Source organism: Paroedura picta, chromosome 1 (assembly GCF_049243985.1).
Source record: "Paroedura picta isolate Pp20150507F chromosome 1, Ppicta_v3.0, whole genome shotgun sequence".
In the NCBI taxonomy this organism is placed as follows: domain Eukaryota; kingdom Metazoa; phylum Chordata; class Lepidosauria; order Squamata; family Gekkonidae; genus Paroedura; species Paroedura picta.
The window spans coordinates 45,104,184-45,122,315 of record NC_135369.1 but is presented as its reverse complement, the minus strand read 5'-3'; the positions used below and the strand labels follow the sequence as shown (position 1 = coordinate 45,122,315).

Genomic DNA, 18,132 nt, shown 5'->3' with positions numbered 1-18,132 from the left:
TCCCTTCCCTTCCCTTCCCTTCCCTTCCCTTCCCCCTTCCCTTCCCTTCCCTTCCCTTCCCTTCCCATGCAAGCCATGGAGGATCCACGCGGCCAATTAGCCCAGCTGCCGATGCAGCAGCTGTTCTACACAAGCCAGGAGGCCATCGGTGCATCCCATTAATCTGTCTTTTATATAGGTCTTTTCATCCCTGTCTTTTTCTGCTCTGCACAGCACAAGACCCAGCAGCTTTTAGGAGAGACTGCCAATACACCCTGAGGACAAAGGGCAGCAGGAACCCATGGTGGTTGGCTTCACACGCAGAGACTACACAGAAGGGTGGGAGTTGTTGGAAAAGATGAGCCTTTCTGTCTCTGGCATGAGGCTCAAGCTGTACCCACCCTCCAGACTCTTCAACAGCAGCTGTTTCCAAGTGAGACCCACCTGCCAAGCAGGCAGTGGCCTTGCCCATATTCCTGAAACACGGAGAGGGTGCTACACTGGGGGGACAGTCCTTGTGAGAGCCACAGGCACCATGTTACAGAGCCATGTGTGAAATGAAAGTTTGGAGGAAGAGTCGGGACGAAGCATCCAGAACATCTTACAGGACACTTAGGAAAGCGTATGAAATGGCAGTGAAAGTCCCAAAGAGAGGGGGCAATGAGAGGACTGGGAAATCTCTGAGAGATTATAAACTCATCCCTGTCCCCAGGGACATTCCTGGGGAGCCTAAGGGAAGCAGTGGCTTGACCTATAAGCAATGGGAAAAGGCACTGCGTGCCCCATGGGACCCTGCCAGCTACCGCCCTGTCTGACATGTAAGTTTCTGAGGAAGGTGCTTGAGTGGGCAGCTCCGGATCCACTGCAAACATACCTGGATGAAGCAGCAGTCCTGCGCCTATTCCAGACCAGCTTCCAGCCTCTTCATGGGGTGGAAATGGCTCTGGTTGCTCTGCTGGATGACCTTCGAAGGCAGCTGTGCCAAGACATGTCAGCGCTGCTCATGTTAGACCTCACAGTGATGTTTGATCTAGTTGACCACAAGCTGTTAGCTCACCTCCCTGTCAATGTGGGGATATGGGGGCTAGTTTTAGTGGCTGGTCTCCTTTCTCCAAGATCAATGACAGAGGGTAGCAATTGGGGAGGAACAATCATGCTGCTGTGAGCTCCTTGGCAGGTGCCCTAGGGCATGGTACCCTCCCCAATGTTATTAAACATCTTCATGCGCACAGCTGGCTCAGAGGTACAGGCTCAAGTGTCATCATCATCAGTATATGGATGACACCCAGCTCTATCTGCTAATGAGCAGCTGGCCAGATACCCCCAGTTCAATCTACAGGCCTCCCTCCAGCTTTCAGGGTTTCCCTGCACCAAGCTGGAGCCTGATTTGGAAGAACACACGGTCCGTGGGACAGGAGGTGTATTGGTGAACTGAGCAGAAGAAACAGCATCATATGTTTTAATCATGTTTTTAACTGTGGTTTTATAGATTATGTACATGTAATGTGTACTGTGAACCGCCCTGAGCCTCTGTGCTGGAAGGGGCAGGATACTGACACTAATAATACAATAGTAATAATATGGGGTGTGTCGTGTAGGCGGGAGAAGTTCAGAGGTGGTCTGCCATTGCCTGCCTCTGTGTCATGAGGCCGGCTGTTCCTTGGAGGAACTCCATCGAAATCCTTGCAGGTCTCCCATCCAACCACCAGCCAGTGTCAGCCCTGCTTAGCTTCTGGATCCGACAGGATGGGCTTGCCTGGGCGCTGCTTGGGATCTTTTGAGTTCATTCAACCTCTGCCATAGTTTTTGGAAAGGCAGCTCCTACTCCATGAACCAACAGCCCGCCAACATTTAGCCCCGATCCTACAAATGCAAGCGGACACCTCGTCACAATGGTACCAGCATTAATTTATTAAAATTAATCCCGAAAGCAACCTTACATTAAAGTTTAACAAAAATAGAATCTTGTAAAAAATGGGGCTAACCCACCATCCCTGCTCTCCTAACCACGAGCAGCTGCGTCCGCCAGGCAGGCGCAATACCACAGTTTAGGTCTCTGAGTTCGGTAGGATTCTCTTTCAAGGCGGGGCGGGGGGCGGGGGGGGGCTGGTTTGGCAGTTCTAGTGTGGCACAAGGCGCCCGGAAACCCAAGGCTCGAGCCTTGGAGCCTGCTTTGTTGGGGGAGGGGGAGGGGGGGATGAGAAAGGGAGAAGGGTGTGTGTGTAAATCCAGCCAGGGAGGGCAAGGAGGCACCTGCAGGTGCCACCAGAAGGCTGCCCAGAGGACACCTGGCTGTGATTTCTGGCTGTCTTGTTGAAGCCTAAGTTTTTAAAAGGACGAAGAAGAGGCCACTGCCTTCCTACAATCTGTTACAGCTGGTGCTGCCCTGGGTCTCCCGCTTGCCTGGCTCGTCCTCCTGACCCTGTCAAGTGACCTATCGTGGCAGCCCAGCAAGGAGTGGAGCTTGGCTCAGCTATGGCCCCCGAGCCGTTTGGGAGAAGAGCTGGTCTAGGGGCTGGTGCTGGCTACAAACGGAGTGTACAACTTTAGCTGCTTCCATGACAAAAGACCACCTCCCATGCTGGAGCCCAAAGCATGGCAGAAAGGGGCCGGGCCCCACACCTGCATGAGCAGCAGGACTCCCTGGCACTAGGTGGGAGGACACAGCAGTGCTCTTACACACAAGCAACCATGCAATGGTGACACTTAGTGGAAGGACAGCCGGGGGGGGGGGGGGCGGGGAACGGGCAGAGCTATCATCACCTAGCCTCATCCCCCCCTCCCCGGACCCTCTGAAAAGGTGGGGCAAAAGAGTCTGTGGAGAAGTAGGCTTCTCACAATAAGGTATTCCGTCTTTTTCTAGCTAAACTTCTCTGCTGTTCCCTCCAAAGGCTATGCTCTAAAATAGCCAAGAACCCATCCTCCACTGTGGCCATAGATGGTCCCATCCTGCCTGCTGAACTGGGGCAGGTCCTGGACCAAATGCTGCTTTGAACCCTGCCGGTTACGTACCACCGCCTCCCTGCACAGCCAGAACTGGTGAACAGGAAGAGCTTCTTATGCCAATAAAAGTTTACTGAATCAACAGGAAAGGCTTCTGCATTGTCCTCTCTCTGTCTCTCCCTCGCCCACAGCAGAAATCATCTGCAGCAGCTCAGAGCCTGCTGCTGACACAGAGCCCACCCATCCACCCACCCACCCGCATGCCTTCTTTCCTGCCGTCTCAGCATCTCGGGCGTTGACTCCGGCCTGTTCCAAGAGTGTGAAGCTGAATGCCTCCAGGCCTATGGCAACAGGGACAAGTCGAATGGTTCCGCAGAGACCGAGTGAGCTGCTTCGTGTTCAAAGGAGATGGGATGCTGAGGTCCCAGTAGCCCTCTGTGGATTCTGTTAGGGGTGGGCAGAGGTCCAGCTTGCCCAGAATGCAACTGGGAGAGCTTGGCTGGGTAACCCTAGAGGAGGGCACTAATACAATATTCCCTACGAGAGCAGTTACAAAATAGCAGCATGTCAAGAAACCAGCTTCCCCTCTCTTGCCCATTACAGGAGGGCCAGGGGTCCCAGCCGTCACTGGCACAAAGCCCCCCCTCCAGAGAGCTGTCCGGATCCACTCAGCCTCCTTCCCTTCCGACCCCCCTCAATCCTGGAGAAGGTCACTCTGGCCTTCTCCTCTCCAGTTCGGGTTGAGAAGCCTGGTGTGTCTCTCTTCCGTTTCCGTGGGACCCAAAGTTCATGTTAAAACTAAAATTCATGGGCGAAACGTAAAGCAAATCGGGAATGCTCCTTGCCTGGGGCGAAGGGATTGGGCAGGGCCCCAGCCGGAATTGGGTTCCAGCATCGGGCAAGCCAGTCTTCAGCAGACGCGACAGAGCCGGGTGTCCTCTCCATTCTGAGTGGCTGCGGTCCGGTCCTTCCGAGCCGCCCATTTTGCTTCATTTTATCACACGTTCTTTGTGTAGCCAAAGATGCCAACGGGGAAATATTTGACATGCGTTGGCCACTGCGCAGCCAGCTGGAAAAACTTCACATCATTCCACTCCACCCCATCAATACACACTGTAAGAGAGGGGACAGAAGGACAGTCAGAGGGTGGCAGGAGAGAAGAAGGGGCTGAGTGGTTAAGGCCCCCTTTCTCAACTTTTTCACCCTTGAGAAGCCCTAGAAGTGGCACAATTGTGCAGAATTAGGTTGGAAAGCACAGCTGGGGCCCCTCCCCACCTGGGGCCCCTCCCCTTCCCATCCCCTCCAGGCCCATCACTGGCCATTTTGGAAGGGGCAGGTGGGTTGATATGACCACATATATGACCTGATGAATGTTTAAGAAATAAAAAATTAATTAATTCCCACCCATTCAAGAAACCCTTCCAGGGCCATCAAGAAACCCCAGAGTTTCAGAAAACTCTGGTTGAAAAAGCCTGGCTTAAGGTCTCCCCAGTGGGGAGCAGCCTCTGGGAGGAACCATTAGATGTGGGAGTCACCTTTGCCACATAGGGGCCATTTTCTGGAGTGCTGCCAGGAGTGGGGGTGGGGAGGGGAAGCTGCTGGAAATCATGGCCTGGCAAGGTCTTCTGGGAAATGGCCACTGCTTAGCCGTGGCAGGTCCTGCGCGAGGGAAGCAGCTTACCACGCAGCATGGTGTTTTGGTGCTTGGCTGTGCAGATCAGACGTGTGATCCCCTCTATCACTTGGCTCTTGGGTTCCAAGTCCTTCTCTTTCGGTTTCTTGCTCAAAAACATCACTGCCAGGGACAACACAACAGAGCGTCTGACAGAAGCATGGCCTCACCACAGGTGAGCCAGCACACAGTCAAAGGCCTGTCCAATTCCTCAGAATATACAGACAGGCCACAAATGTGCCCATGAAGAGGGGGGGGGAGGACTATGGGCTGGCAGAAGAGGGCTGGTACCTTTCTTGTTCTTCTCCTTGGTGACCACAGTCATGGCCATGGTGTTGGGCGGGGCCAGCTCTCCAGGGCTGGGGATGCGGCTGACCTGGAGGGAGCGGAAATTGCTTTTCAAGGTGTTCTTGATGCCTGTTTCCCGCTTGTCGGCCTCTTTTCTTTTCTCCGGCCCCTGAGCTGTCCAGTAGTCGACCTGCAGACCCATCACCTCCACGCCAGGACTCAGAGAGCTGGAGGAAGGGGGGGGGGGAGTTACAAGAACTCTGAGCCAGGACAAGATCAGCAGGATCCGGCGTGCTGCAGCCCTTGCTATCATGAACCTCCTCCCACTGGGAGAAGGAGAGGCACCTGGCGTTTAAATGTCCCACAGAAAAATTTCCAACTACAGAAAGCTAGGAATTTAGAGAACATTCCTTACTCAGCATTCATTCTGACATGCCATTTTTTCCTGCAGACTTTTAAATAAGGGACAAGCGTTCATGTAAAGCTGTGTCCCCTTATGGTCTGCAGTAATTCCTTAGCGCAAACTCCCCTGCATCTGAGCAGCTGCCTCTACCACTCATCCCGCCAACCTACTTTCCCCCACAATCCTACGAACATAAGGCGAGCCCTGCTGGTTCAGAGGGCCACCTGGGTGCAACATCCTGTCTCTCACAGCGGCCCACCAGGCCAACAGCAGGGCACAGAGCCCGGGGCCTTCGCCTCATGTTGCTATGCGAGCTTGCTGCCAGCTATGCAAGCGATTGTCTTTGTGCTTCCATGCCGAACTCCTTTCTGACAGCCCATGCACAAATGCTGCCCGTGAAATTCCACAGCCTGATATTCTGCAGCAGCCCCTAGCCCTGTAATGCCCCACAGCCTCACTACGCAGAGAGAGCTGTTGTCATCCTCATGCTCTGGGGTTCTCTCCCCGCACCAGGGGGATGGGCTGTCTTTCTAAACCCCGCTGCCTTCTTTCACTGGTATGTATCCATGTACCCCACATGCTAGCAGAATCGCTCACAGAAGATTCAACTGTGAAGTCGCTGGCAGTGGTCAACATTAGTCCTCCAGGTCAGAGTTCCCACCGTGGTTGTAACAGAAAGGCACTTACCCTGCTCCCGAGAGCCCACTGCTCACTGACGGGGAGGGCGGAGGGGTACCCACTACCTCCTTGGTATAGGGGACCCCTCCGCCAGATGGAGAAGATGAGCTAAGTAGCGAGGTGGTGCAGATAATGGCATCATCAGAATCAACTGCAGGAAGGGGAAAATAAACATACCCCGGTTATAATAGGGAAGTTCTCACCTCTCAGTGTCTTTGCACAAGGGTGCCAGTGACCACCCTGGAGACAGCTGGCTGCCTACTGCCTTATTGCAGAGTCTCTCAAAGCATGCAGTGACCCTCCCCAGGTGAAATGTCTTTACAGCGCTCAAATTAGCCTGGCATTATTTCAGTCTTCTAGGTCCTGCTTTGCATTGGCCCCACTGAAGCCAGTGTGGTACAGGGGCTAAAAGTGCCTGATTAGGATCTGGGAGAGCCACGTTCGAATTCCTGCTCAGGCCAGGGAAGTCTGCTGGGGGACTTGGGGCCATTCACTCTCAGCCTAACCCATCTCACTTGGCTCTTGGGAGAATAAAGCCGAGAAGAGAATGTTAGAAGCTTCTCTGGGTCTCACTGGGGAAAAAGGCAGAGTGTAACTAAAGTAAAAATAGGTCAAAGATTGTGAGGCCCTGGAGACTTTTTGGCTAGTGGCCACTTCCAGATGGGTTGGAAGCAGGCCCTAAGCTCTGTAGTAGGCCCTAAGCTGTGGATCCAGGTGCCAGACGAGGAGCTCCAGGCCAGAGATCTTTGCCCACTTCAATGGGTCACAAACATCCTGTTTATTCAGACAGGCTGTATTTTTGTGGTTGGTTAATGTGCTGCCCCTTCTCCTGCTTTCATCTTTCCAATTTGGTTTTATTTGGTGGAGGGATCTCCTTATTGAATGGCTGATGATGCATCCCACTGAGTGAAAGGAGGAACGGGCAGGAGGGGAGGACAAAGGGGGGCTGACTTGGCAGGAGCCTGGAGGGCCCGTCTTGCCACCTGGCTCCTGCTCACCTGAAGTGCTGAAGGACTGTTCCACGAGCCCCACCTTCACCACCTGCCGAGCAAGACAGGAGACAGGAAAAACTGCATCACAGTTGAGCCAAGGGCCGTCTTTCCACGCCCTCCCCCTGACCTTCGCCACAGTAATGGAATTGGCACCTCCTAAAGGCAAGGCTTTGGCTTTCTTTCTCTAGGAGATCCTCTGTCCTTTTCAGCCTCCTCCTGAGAACACCTCAGGGCTGGTACTCCACGTGGAAGGGGAGGGGGCCAGAGGCCCTCCTTGTACTTATTTATGGTTCTCATCCCTGACAATACTCACCCCAACAAATGGCACAAATTTCTGACAGGAATCCTCGTCTGGGCTGCAAAACGGAAGACAGGCATGTAAAGGTTAAGGGTCCTCCACCTGCAAAGGCAACCGTGAAGCAGGGCGCGTGTGCCCACCTCCCAGCATCCCTTGCATCTCACATCCCCAGGAGCCTTCTGATCGGCAAGGGAGCAGCTCTACCCCTCCCAAGGTGCTGTTTGAGGCAAGCGGAAAAGGCCAGGCTTTTTGCTGGCTCCCGGACTTTGGTTGCAGATGTCCCAGAAAAAGCCTGACATTGTAAACAAGCAGTGATTGCAGAGCCAAGCAATGAGAGCTCTTCCTCTTGGGGGTGGGGGAAGCAGGGGAGGAAAAAGGGGGAAAGACGCAAGACCGGTTCCTCTAACTCACAGCACAACAAGACCCCCCACCCCCAATGCTGGAGTCTGGGATCACACTGTACAGGGAAGGGGGGGAGGGCAGCGGGAGTCAGGTGCAGCTCAACATGGGCATGTCCCCCCTCTGCCCACTCTAGTAGTTCCCCAGCAGGGAATTCACACATGCAAACCAGAAGCAGCCAGCAGCCCTCGCCTCACACAAAGGCAGGCAGGGTGGGAACCGGTTCGGTCCCTAGACAAAGAAATGAGATGGACGGACACGGGAGAAGGCAACACTGCAGCAAGCCACAGTCCAATACCTGATATAAAAATCAAAATAGAGGCTCCTTTTCCTTGAATGCCAAAAAACCAAGAAGAGGGAGAGGCGTAAGCACTGCTGGAACACAAGCGGTTAAGACAGTGGCGCTGGGAGACGCCACATGGCCCCCGGCTCAGGCAGCGAGGAAGCTGAGGCAAGCCATGTTGTCGCCACGCAGCAGAGGAAGGCATGGGCTACACTGGTTCTCTTGGCAGCTGCTCGGAGGCCCAATACTCTCCTCCGAGAGCCCCAGTCCGCCTGAACAGATCTGTGCAGAAAACCCAACCAGGCTTCTCTGGGTGTATCTAAGCAGCGGCTTTCTGAACCTCTTCCCTCTGTGCTTGTCAACTAAGCCAGAAGCACAGAAGACGGCAGAGAGGAGTTTGCAGAACACAGGAGTCTTCTGTGCTTGCATGCGTGTGTGTGTGTGCGTGTCTGCTTATGTGCTCCTTAGCAATGGAGGCTCCACTGTCATCTCCTCCAGTGGCTGGAGACTGACACCAGAGCAGCTCAGGTTCCGTTCTGATAAATTATAAAAGCATCTGTAAAATACTCTGGGCACAACAGTCCTCCCTTCCATGCCATGCCCTCGAAGGAACCCGTGAGCACTGGCATGGGCCTTCCCCCTTCTGTGAGAGCCAAGCTTGTGTAGTGGTTAAGAATGGCAGCCTCTCATCTGGAGAACAGGGTCAGATTCCCCACTCCTTCTCTATGTGCAGCCAGCAGGGTGGCCTTGGACCATCCACAGTTCTCTCAGAGCTCTCTCAGCCTCCCCTCCCCCACAGGGAGTCTGTTGTGGGGAGAGGAAGGGTGGGTGATTGTAAGCCGCTTTGAGACTCCTTTGGGTAGTGAAAAGCGAGATACAAAACAAGCAGCTCTTCTCTATGGCATGGCCTTAGTCGATCATGGGCACTGATCAGGCCTGTGGACTTGATTTATTCTGAGTTTTCTACCACCTTCCCAGCGGCCCAGCCCAGGGCAGTGCACTACAATAAGTATAAATACAACACTACCCGTGAAAATGAGATTTAAAATTTTTTAATTACCTGTTAAAAAGTTAAAACCAAATGATGGCATACAAGTTTAGAAGGTCTACATCAGCAGACTCTTTTCTGACTTCACCAAAGCCAGACTCTGATCTAGACATCTTGTAACAGATGGTGGATGGCAGATGGATAAATGGGTAGGGGGACAGCCAGACGTTGGCATATTACCAGCCCCGATCAAAGGCCTGTCAGAAGAGCTCCGTCTTCCAGGCCCTGTGCAAAGCACACAGCGCTCTCCTGTGGTTGCATGTGGTAGAGTATTAAGGAGAAGAAGAGTTGGTTTTTATACTCTGCTTGGCTTTTGTACCAGGAGTCTCAAAGCACCCACCAATTGCCTCTCCCCACAACAGACACCCTACGAGCTCTAAGAGAACTGTGACTATCCCAAGGTCACCCTGCTGGCTGCATGTGGAGGAGCAGGGAATCAAACCTGGCTCTTCTCCAGATTAGCGGTGGCCGCTCTTTAACCACTCCACCGTGCTGGCAGGAATGTTCCCTTCCATAGGATTGTGTCTGCCACATTAGCCTAAGGGATGAGGAACCCCAGAAGTCCTGGCACACGCGTCAGAAAGCCACTGCCTTAGGGGAAGAATTGCATTGCCTGGAGACCAGTGGCCAGGGGCGTGGCAGCCAAAAACTGAAGAAGCCACTTTGCTGCCACCACTTAGGCAAACTGAAGGCGTGATTTCTAATTTTGAAGGGGGGGGGGAATGGTGTCAAGGGCTAGTTTTGGTATTAGACCTCTGGCACGTCTTGCAGAATACCACCCGTGGGACCCACCTCCATGACTCCCTCCCACCCTGGACAGAGAAGGGAGCAGAGCTGTTCAATAAGGAAGCTCACCAGCTACAGTGAGTTGGATCATTTTAATGCTTTTGCACACTCTTAAATGGTTAAGAAACAGCCTCTTGTGGTGCAGAGTGGTAAGGCAGCCGTCTGAAAGCTCTGCCCATGAGGCTGGGAATTCAATCCCAGCAGCCGGCTCAAGGTTGACTCAGCCTTCCATCCTTCCAAGGTCAGTAAAATGAGTACCCAGCTTGCTGGGGGGTAAACGGTCATGACTGGGGAAGGCACTGGCAAGGCCACCCTGTATTGAGTCTGCCATGAAAACGCTAGAGGGCGTCACCCCAAGGGTCAGACATGACTCGGTGCTTGCACAGGGGATACCTTTACCTTTAAACGGCTAAGGAGTATTGTGTGCTGTATATGTTGTGAGCCGCCCTGAGATGGCTGTGCCGAGAGGGGCAGTTATAGAAAATGAATCCATTAAAAGACATAATACTAAATATCACTCCACAGAGTCTATATGCAGGCATAAATGTTACGGAGTGAGATTTCAAGCCGTCGATTGTAACATGCTGCCATCTGATGCACCCTGGGGTCGGGTTGCCTAAGGGACGCTGTGAGGGGCACAGCCTCCTCCGATCTCCCTCCCGTGGCTCACCCAAGGCCTGGAAGGCAAGCAGCCAGAAACTCCGCAGCTCCCTGAAGCCCAGTGCCTGCCTAAGGCCGATACCCCAAAGCAGCTGCAGGCGGCTCTCCTGAGACGTCTGCTCCAAGGCACCCCCCCCCCCATCCTGTAGAAAGCACCAGGGGCACAACCTTCCGATCCGGCAATGCTTCCCTGGCATCACTTATGGCGGTGATGCTGTCGGGCCCATTCTGAGCGCAAGGAGTTCATGCACAAGGCAAGGACATGCCACCCCAGAGCTCTCAGCCCCCTCCCTTGACAAAGCTCGTTGCCCATCCGCAGCCTCCCCGGGTTTGGGCACAGGCGCCTGTGGGTCTGCTCAGGCGACCCCCTGGCCGTGTGGGGAAGCTGTAGGGAAAGCCTGTTCACATTTGGCCCTCAAGCTGGCGGCAACCTTGTTGAGAGCATACACAGTGACATGCAGCATTAGGGATTGGGTGCACCGCCCAGCAATTGTCTTGTAAAGCAACGCTTGTGGTGGCATGCCAAAAACCACAGCCTGCATCCGAGGTCAGCCCGCCACAGGCTTTCCATATAGCTCCCAGCCCCCCACCCCCACAGGTGCTTGTGCCAACAGGCCCGCTGGAAGCAACTTCCAGACCGGCCCCCATCGCCACGTCCCTGGCCTCTTCCTCCAGGCACACGGCAGCCGTTAAGTGCTTGCTTCGTGCAACAGCCATTCCGGCCAAAGGCCTCTTCGGTTGCTCTGCTCATCAGCCCAGGCCGGGGGCGGATGGTGTTTGTTTCAGGAGGCCTGGAAGGTCCCAGGCGAGGGCCCCTGAGCCAGCCAGCCTGCCTACCTGCCTGGTGAGAACTGACTCCTGGGACATGGCCTGCTTGGGCGGACCCTCCAAACAGACGGCAGGTCTCCCAACAGGCTTCACCTTGCCGGCTGCTGTTCCGCCTCAACCGCTCACTTGGGTGGCAATTTGACCTTAGCAGTGAACTGGCTGGAGGGGGGCACAGGAGGCAGCGAGAGCCGAGTAGAAGCCGGTGCCCATTTCGTTGCTAAAGAAGCCAAAACCCCAGATGGTGGAATTAAAGCTCCTGTTTTACGATGGCGCAGTAGGCACCATGTCTAGAACCCATAAGCCTCTCCCTGGGTTGGGCATGGGACCCTGCAGCCAGGGATGTGTCCCAGCGGAAAAGCAGGTACTCTCCTCCCCTCCTTCCCAAGACACCCCTGCAGTGAATGCAGCAAGCCAGCCGTACGTACTGCGTGCCGATCCCTGTTGGCTGTAGGGACAAGCAGAGAACAGCAGGGAGTGAAGTACCCCACACACCTGAACTGTGGCAGGAGGAAGCACAGAAACAGCACTTGGAATTCCCAGAGTCACCACCTGGAAGTGCCTTTACGCTGGCACAGAACTGCCTTCTCCCCACCTGGAGAGAAGGAATGCCCACCTGCTGCACCCTGCTGTCCTGTGCTTCAGGGGAGGTTCAGAGCCACACAAGGTTGCCCAGTGGGCTGAGAAATGCACCGAGCGGCAACCGCCTGCAGCCTCTAGCCCCACTGCCTGCCTGTCTCACTGCCCAACCCCCTCGGGGAGGTGCTGGGAGTGACCGTGCTGGGTAGGTCCGGCACAGATTCACGGGGGTCGCAGTGTGGGTCCAAGCGGAGGGATGAATGTAGACGTGGAAGATTGCATGCCCCCTTACCTCTTCTGCTTGTAGGTCAACATGGCTTCAGAAATGGGCAGCTGGTGGGACAGGCTGGCACCCGCAATGAACTGGGCCACCCGGCCAGGGACATCCACGGTGTCTGGAGGGAGGCAGAGAGAAGGCTTAGATGATGCAGAGGCGGGCAAAGCACCACTGTGGATATTTCTGCCCTGCTGCTTTCCCCTGGTGCTGGTGCTCTGGCCTGTTACCTGCACTAGGGGGCTCCACTCTGCTGAAGAGCTCCCTCCATGCTGTGTCCAGGAACAAAGTGCTGTACCTGTTGTCCACAGAACCAAGGTACTTGGCCAAAGGGTGAGAGCCTGGGAATGACACAGAGGGAGTGGAGGCATTAAAAACAGAGAAAGAGAGAGAGAGTGGAGAACAACAGGCAAGGCCAAACTTCCACTGTGCCCGTGCCCCACAGCCATATCCTAGTCTGTCCTGGCCTCTCTAGCCAGGTTTTCTTTTCCATCCTTGGGAGAGCTGACTTCACGTAGTCAATGCACTACCTTCCAATACCTTTGGAGGGTTCTAATATCTCTTAGGTTTGTGGCAATTCTTAAAAACTAGAAACCACTGCAGCACCAGCACATAGCATAGCACCACTAAAGCTTCCCCAAGCTCCCGCCCCTTTAAAATGGCACCTTTCCCACCTCTGTCCTGCTGAACGATGTTCTCTTCTCTCCTGCAGCTAGTGGAGAGCATGCAAAGCTACATGCCGGTCCCTCGTGTGGCATGCATGAACGAATGATAAATTATCAGCTTGAAGAGGGAAGAATTATGGAGGGGTGTGTGTGTGTGTGTGTGTGTGGGGGGGGGGTTGTGCTTTTTAGTCAAGCAAAGCCACCCACTGCTATACCCTCTCGCCATTTTGGGTCTTATTTCATAGTGCTGTTTAATAAATACAGTCAGTGACTTTGGTTTTGCTATGAAGTAAAAGTACTCAGGACTGCCATTCCACAAGGAACAAGAGCTGAGAATTAACCATTTATTCATGAGTGCTGGCAGAGAAACAGCCTGTGAAGGAAACACAGGGAATAATTTACTAGCTGAAAGCCAAGAAGGGGGACCTTTGATGAAAGGCAGTAACTTCTGTGTAGATCTGTAGAAACGTCTTGCCTGTGTGGATGGCTTTTTATGGGGAGTGGGACTCTATCAGTTGGATAACTGGTAAGGGAGGGAAAATCCCTTCTCCCCAGCAGCTCCATCATTTATTCATTTACTCCCCATATTAATTATTATTATGTATTAAATTTCTATACCACCCTCCACCTTTCTTCCCTTAAGAACCCAAAACAGGCCACACTGTTCTCCTCTCGCCTTCATTTTACCCTCACAACAGTCGTGGCAAGGAGATTAAGCCGAGTGTGTGTGTGTGTGTGGGGGGGGGGGATTAGGTGGACTGTTCCTGACTGGGGCAGTCACATCCAGTTAGTTGGCTCCATCTTCCCCCTCTTCCTGTTTCCCTCATGGCACTGGCCTGGTGTCCTGCTGCCTCCAGCTCCCTGCCCTCCTTCTCAGGCTTCCTTCCTGCCTAGCCGTTGGCTTACCCCCCAAGGTCCTTTCCCTTCAAGTCTTTTCCTGTCTCTGTGGTCCACATGTGGCAGAAGTCTATTCCCAGCTTGGGTTTCTCTTCACAGCCCAAAATAGCAACTGAAATCCTGACAATGGCTTCTTGTGAAATCTCATGCAACAAGAAACCCTTTTCCCCACTGCAATGCCTGGCATGTGACCAAGTAGCATGTCTGGGGTTTTTAACTTTCTGATCCACCCAATGGTGTGTGTGTGTTCTGCCAACCTGACAGTTTCTCTGGGTTTGCAGAAAAATGTATCTCAGCCCTGGGTGATTTTTCTGGCCCATATAATGGGGCCACCCATCACTATTGGGTTTGGTGCTAAGTTTTATGTGGAACTCCTGCCTTGAGCATGTTTTTCTTGTGAAACAGATCGCTATAAATTATTATTCATTATTTATTTGATGTATGAACTGCCCCTCTCTGCATCCGGGCTTGGGGCAGTGTACAACATACATCTTGTGCAACATACATCACTAGGACATGTTCGAGGGTCCATATTCAGCCGGTGCTTCGTCATCTGCACTGGTCACCAGTCTGTTTCTGGGTCAAGTTTAAGGTCTTGGTATTAGCCTTTAAGGCCATACGCAGCCAGGGTCCTGCCTACCTGCAGGACTCCTTGGTTGATAATACTCCCCGCAGAGCCCTTCGCTCTGCGGGTATGAATGTACTGGTTGTCCCGGGCCCCCGGGATGTTCGCCTGGCCTTGACCCGGGCCAACCTGGTGGAATGAGCTCCCACAGGATCTGAGGGCCCTGCTGGAATTGCCAGCTTTCTGCAGGGCCTGCAAGACGGAGCTCTTCCGCCAGGCGTATGGCTGAATCCAGGGCAGAGCCCCGGGATTCCAATCTTGGATCTCCAAGGTCCCTCAGACCAGCTCCCTCTCTCACTGGAATGACGGCATGGCCTCTGGCTGAACAAGGCGGGTCAGAATTTAATATAGAGGCTACGGCCACTGTTGCCTATTGTTTAATTGGGTAATTTATGGGATTTTATTGTATTTTAATGCTTTATCGTGTGAACCGCCGCGACACCTGTCGGGGAGCAGCAGTATACAAATTTAAAAATACATAAAATACGAATGAAAAATACATTTCCACAAGAAAGATAAAATCAGCGTATAAAACAGTGGCAATGAAAGAACAGAAGGGGAAGCCCTGCTCGGGCCCCCGGCTCCAGGGCCTGGGGCTGGCAGGCCACTCTGCCTCTCAGGCTCAAGGCTCACCCAAGGGCACCACCAGGAAGCGGAGGTAGTTGAGCCAGTCGGGGGTCTTGCCTGCCAGCTGCTCCACGAAGAAGCGCAGGACGATGCTCAGGTAACTCTGGTCCCCCGCCACAGCCACCTTCACGGGGGGAGGCATGTGGGAATTGCAATTGCAGCTGCCGGAGGAAGAAAAAGACGCTGAGTGGTGCAGAGTGAAGTGGCACCAGGACACGGAAAACAAAACATGCAGAGTTTTCGTACACTCCGGATTAAAAGCAGAGCCTTCATTCAAGGCAGAAAACCACGCAAACTCAGTCTTTTGGAGGAGCTCCAAAGGTGGGGAAGCCATCACTGTAAACATCTCTTTGGACTACAAGGCCTGCGCAGGATTCCTTGGGAGAAAGCAGGAATCGCTGCACCCTCTAGGGATATGGAACCACAGTTGTTTGGCAATAACAGCTAATGCACAGCGCACACCAGCTGGCCGCCTGCTGCCTTCGGGCTGTACTCACTATCTCTGGATGCGAGAGACAATAGTGTTGAAGGCCGCCTGGACGTCCGCCATGGAGCAGGTGGAGACGATGGGCTGCTTGTGCTCCTGGAGCTGATCACAGAGATACTGCCAATGCAAAGCCGAAAAGGAGACAATGAGGACCCGCTTCCCACTGAAGCAGCCCTGCTGGCCCATCTAACCCAGGGTCAGCTCCTATGACCTGACAGCCATTTTCCGGCATCTCAGGCAGAGCTCCTGCCTCGTCCTGCTCCAGCTCCCTGCGTTCTGAGACTGGCAGAAACCGAGATGTTTCTCTGTTCTCTGAAAATAAGCTTCTACCACACCAAAATCTTATTCTAGATTCCTTCTTTTTAAAACCATTTAATCAACGTATTTAGTGGTGGTAAGTGCCACCTGGTCACAGCCGACTAATGGCAACTTCACAAGGTTTCCAAGGCACGAGACGTTCAGAGGGGGTTGGCCATTGCCTGCCTCTGCATCATGGCCCCGGAGGTCCATGGTGGCCTCTCATCCAAATACTAACTAGGGCCAACCCTGCTTAACTTCAGAAACCTGATGCTATCATGCTTAGCCTGGGCCATCCAGGTCAGACTATGATGCCCCCCTTTCTCTTCCCTCCCTCAGAATCAAGATTTTTACTCCTGTTTTTTTGTTCCTTTTGTGACTGAGCTGCCCTAGTTATGTGTTTTCTTCTCCCCTGAAAATTGCTGGCAGTCCCACCCTGTCATGGTATGATACTTTGGCTGTTTGTTCAGCCCAGGAACCTGAGGGAAGGAATGATAGCCCTCTTTTTATGACTTAAATGGCACTCAAGAAGTTTAATATTCCAAATTAACAAAATATTTTATTCAATATAGAGGGGAATAGTCAGGTGAAATCAGGGGTTGAAATTTCTGAGCTATAATCAGTACATGCACAGACTTTCGTTCTTATGTTTCAGGCTAATGAGTGTTTCTTAAGCTAAAATCTTCATGCTTTTATTCCAGTGTTTTCCCCAAACATTTCAGAATGCTATCTTTGAGTATTCTCTAACTCTTTATAGTACCCAGAATCCTTCTCTTGAAACACCAGTACTTGTCTTGAGTTTTTAACTGACTCTTAAAAAGTTTCTACAGGCAGTTGCTAACCACATGGGACCAGGGATCTCTGAACTCTTCAGAGGTAACTCTCTGTTTGACTGAGTATGGAAATTCTGCTTTCAATAGAAGATCTATCCCCTTTCTTAGGCTCTAAAGTCTTTGTCTAACTGCCCACACATCTTTGCTACCAGGTAAGGCATACAAAAGGTGCTCCAGAGGTGCCAAAGCCGTGCCCACCTACCCAGCACACGATCCAATGCTTACCTGGCCTTGCCACTCAGTGATGTTCACCAGGATGATGCTCTCTGGCAGCTGCTCATCCGAAACCAGGATCTGGTTCAGCTGATCATATACAGACTTGCGGGGCACCTGCAGCAGCCAAGCAAAGCCCAGGCCTTCAGAGGAGCATGAACCCTACTGTGCCTCTCCTAGGCTAGTAGGTGACTTAAAAGCATGGAAAAACTTAAGCGAGAAACTGCCTCTGTCCTCCCCCGCTCTGCCCATCCATCCATTTCCATGGGGGTTAAGCCACTCGCAGGCAAAAGAGGGCTCCCCCCACAACCTGACCTGAGTGCTCTGTCGTGAGTCTGGGGAGCTCTCGCTGTCCAGGCTGCTGGTCCGGTCCGCCTGGCCCTTGGAGTTCTGCCTGTCCTTGACGGACATGCTGCGGGGTCGCCACAGCTGTTTGTTCTCAACTTTGCTAGAAGACAGAAAGGTCACAGTGAACAAAGGGGTCCTCAGGGATAGGCACTCCCTAGAGACCGAGCAACCACAGCAGCTGGATGGCACAAGTCAGCAGAAAGAGACCATCCAACCCGTGATACTCACAGGGACCCTTTTCAAGAGACTTCCAAAAGGCAATTCAAGGACACAATGAAAAGCCAGCAATTTTCAGCACCAACATAAAGATCAACCGGGCATGTCCTCCTACACTAACTTCCATGTGTTAAACTAGCACTGGAAGGATGTTAGGGATTATTAGGAAAGGGATTGAGAATAAAACAGTCAATACGTAATGTCCCTGTATAAATCTATGGTGAAGCCTTACTTGTAATACTGTGTACAGTTCTGGCCATCATACTTCCAAAACGACACTGCAGAGCTCAAAAAAGTACAGAGGAGGGCAACCAAGATGATGGGGTGGGGTTAGATCACTTTTCCTATGAGGAAAGGCCGAAGAGTCCGGGACTTTTCAGTTTAGAAAACAGATGAGCAAGTGGAGGGAGGATATGACAGAGATTTATAAAATTATACATAGGGTGGAGACAGTTGACAAAAATATATTTTTCTCCATCTTAAAAGATTAGAACTCAAGGGCATCCAATGAAGCTGATGGGCAGTAGATTCAGGACAGACAATAGGAAATACTTCTTTACACAGAGAGTGATGAAAATGTGGAATGTGCCAGAGAATGGAGTGATGGCCACAGGAATAAACAGCTTTAAAAGGGGATTAGATACGATTCCTGGAGGACAGATCTATTAGGGGCTACTAGCCATGGAGACTGAGAGGAACCTCCACATTCAGAGGCACTAAACCTCTGGATCCCAGAGCCAGGAGGCAACATCAGGATCTGTTGTTGGCTCTCCAGGGGAACTGGTTGGCTTCTGTGTGAGACAGGATGCAGAACTGG

General features: G+C 52.7%; 1 protein-coding gene across 2 annotated transcripts in view; it reads right to left on the bottom strand.

Annotated features, from left to right (window-relative positions):
* Positions 1-1,869: 1,869 nt before the first annotated feature.
* LOC143837083 (phosphofurin acidic cluster sorting protein 2-like) overlaps positions 1,870-18,132 on the bottom strand; it is a 179,746-nt gene continuing 163,483 nt past the window's right edge. Inside the window, exons 13-25 of one of the 2 annotated variants that reach the window (XM_077336551.1) lie at positions 17,067-17,199; positions 16,764-16,868; positions 15,419-15,525; positions 14,928-15,082; positions 12,338-12,448; positions 12,126-12,228; positions 7,951-7,983; positions 7,269-7,311; positions 6,962-7,004; positions 5,973-6,114; positions 4,886-5,109; positions 4,604-4,717; positions 1,870-4,035 (exon numbers count right to left, since the gene is read on the bottom strand). In XM_077336551.1, the coding sequence (XP_077192666.1) occupies positions 3,920-4,035; positions 4,604-4,717; positions 4,886-5,109; positions 5,973-6,114; positions 6,962-7,004; positions 7,269-7,311; positions 7,951-7,983; positions 12,126-12,228; positions 12,338-12,448; positions 14,928-15,082; positions 15,419-15,525; positions 16,764-16,868; positions 17,067-17,199 (1,429 nt within the window). In that variant the 3' untranslated portion in view covers positions 1,870-3,919. The remainder of the gene's footprint in view (positions 4,036-4,603; positions 4,718-4,885; positions 5,110-5,972; positions 6,115-6,961; positions 7,005-7,268; positions 7,312-7,950; positions 7,984-12,125; positions 12,229-12,337; positions 12,449-14,927; positions 15,083-15,418; positions 15,526-16,763; positions 16,869-17,066; positions 17,200-18,132) is intronic. The other variant, XM_077336557.1, reaches the window with a different exon arrangement.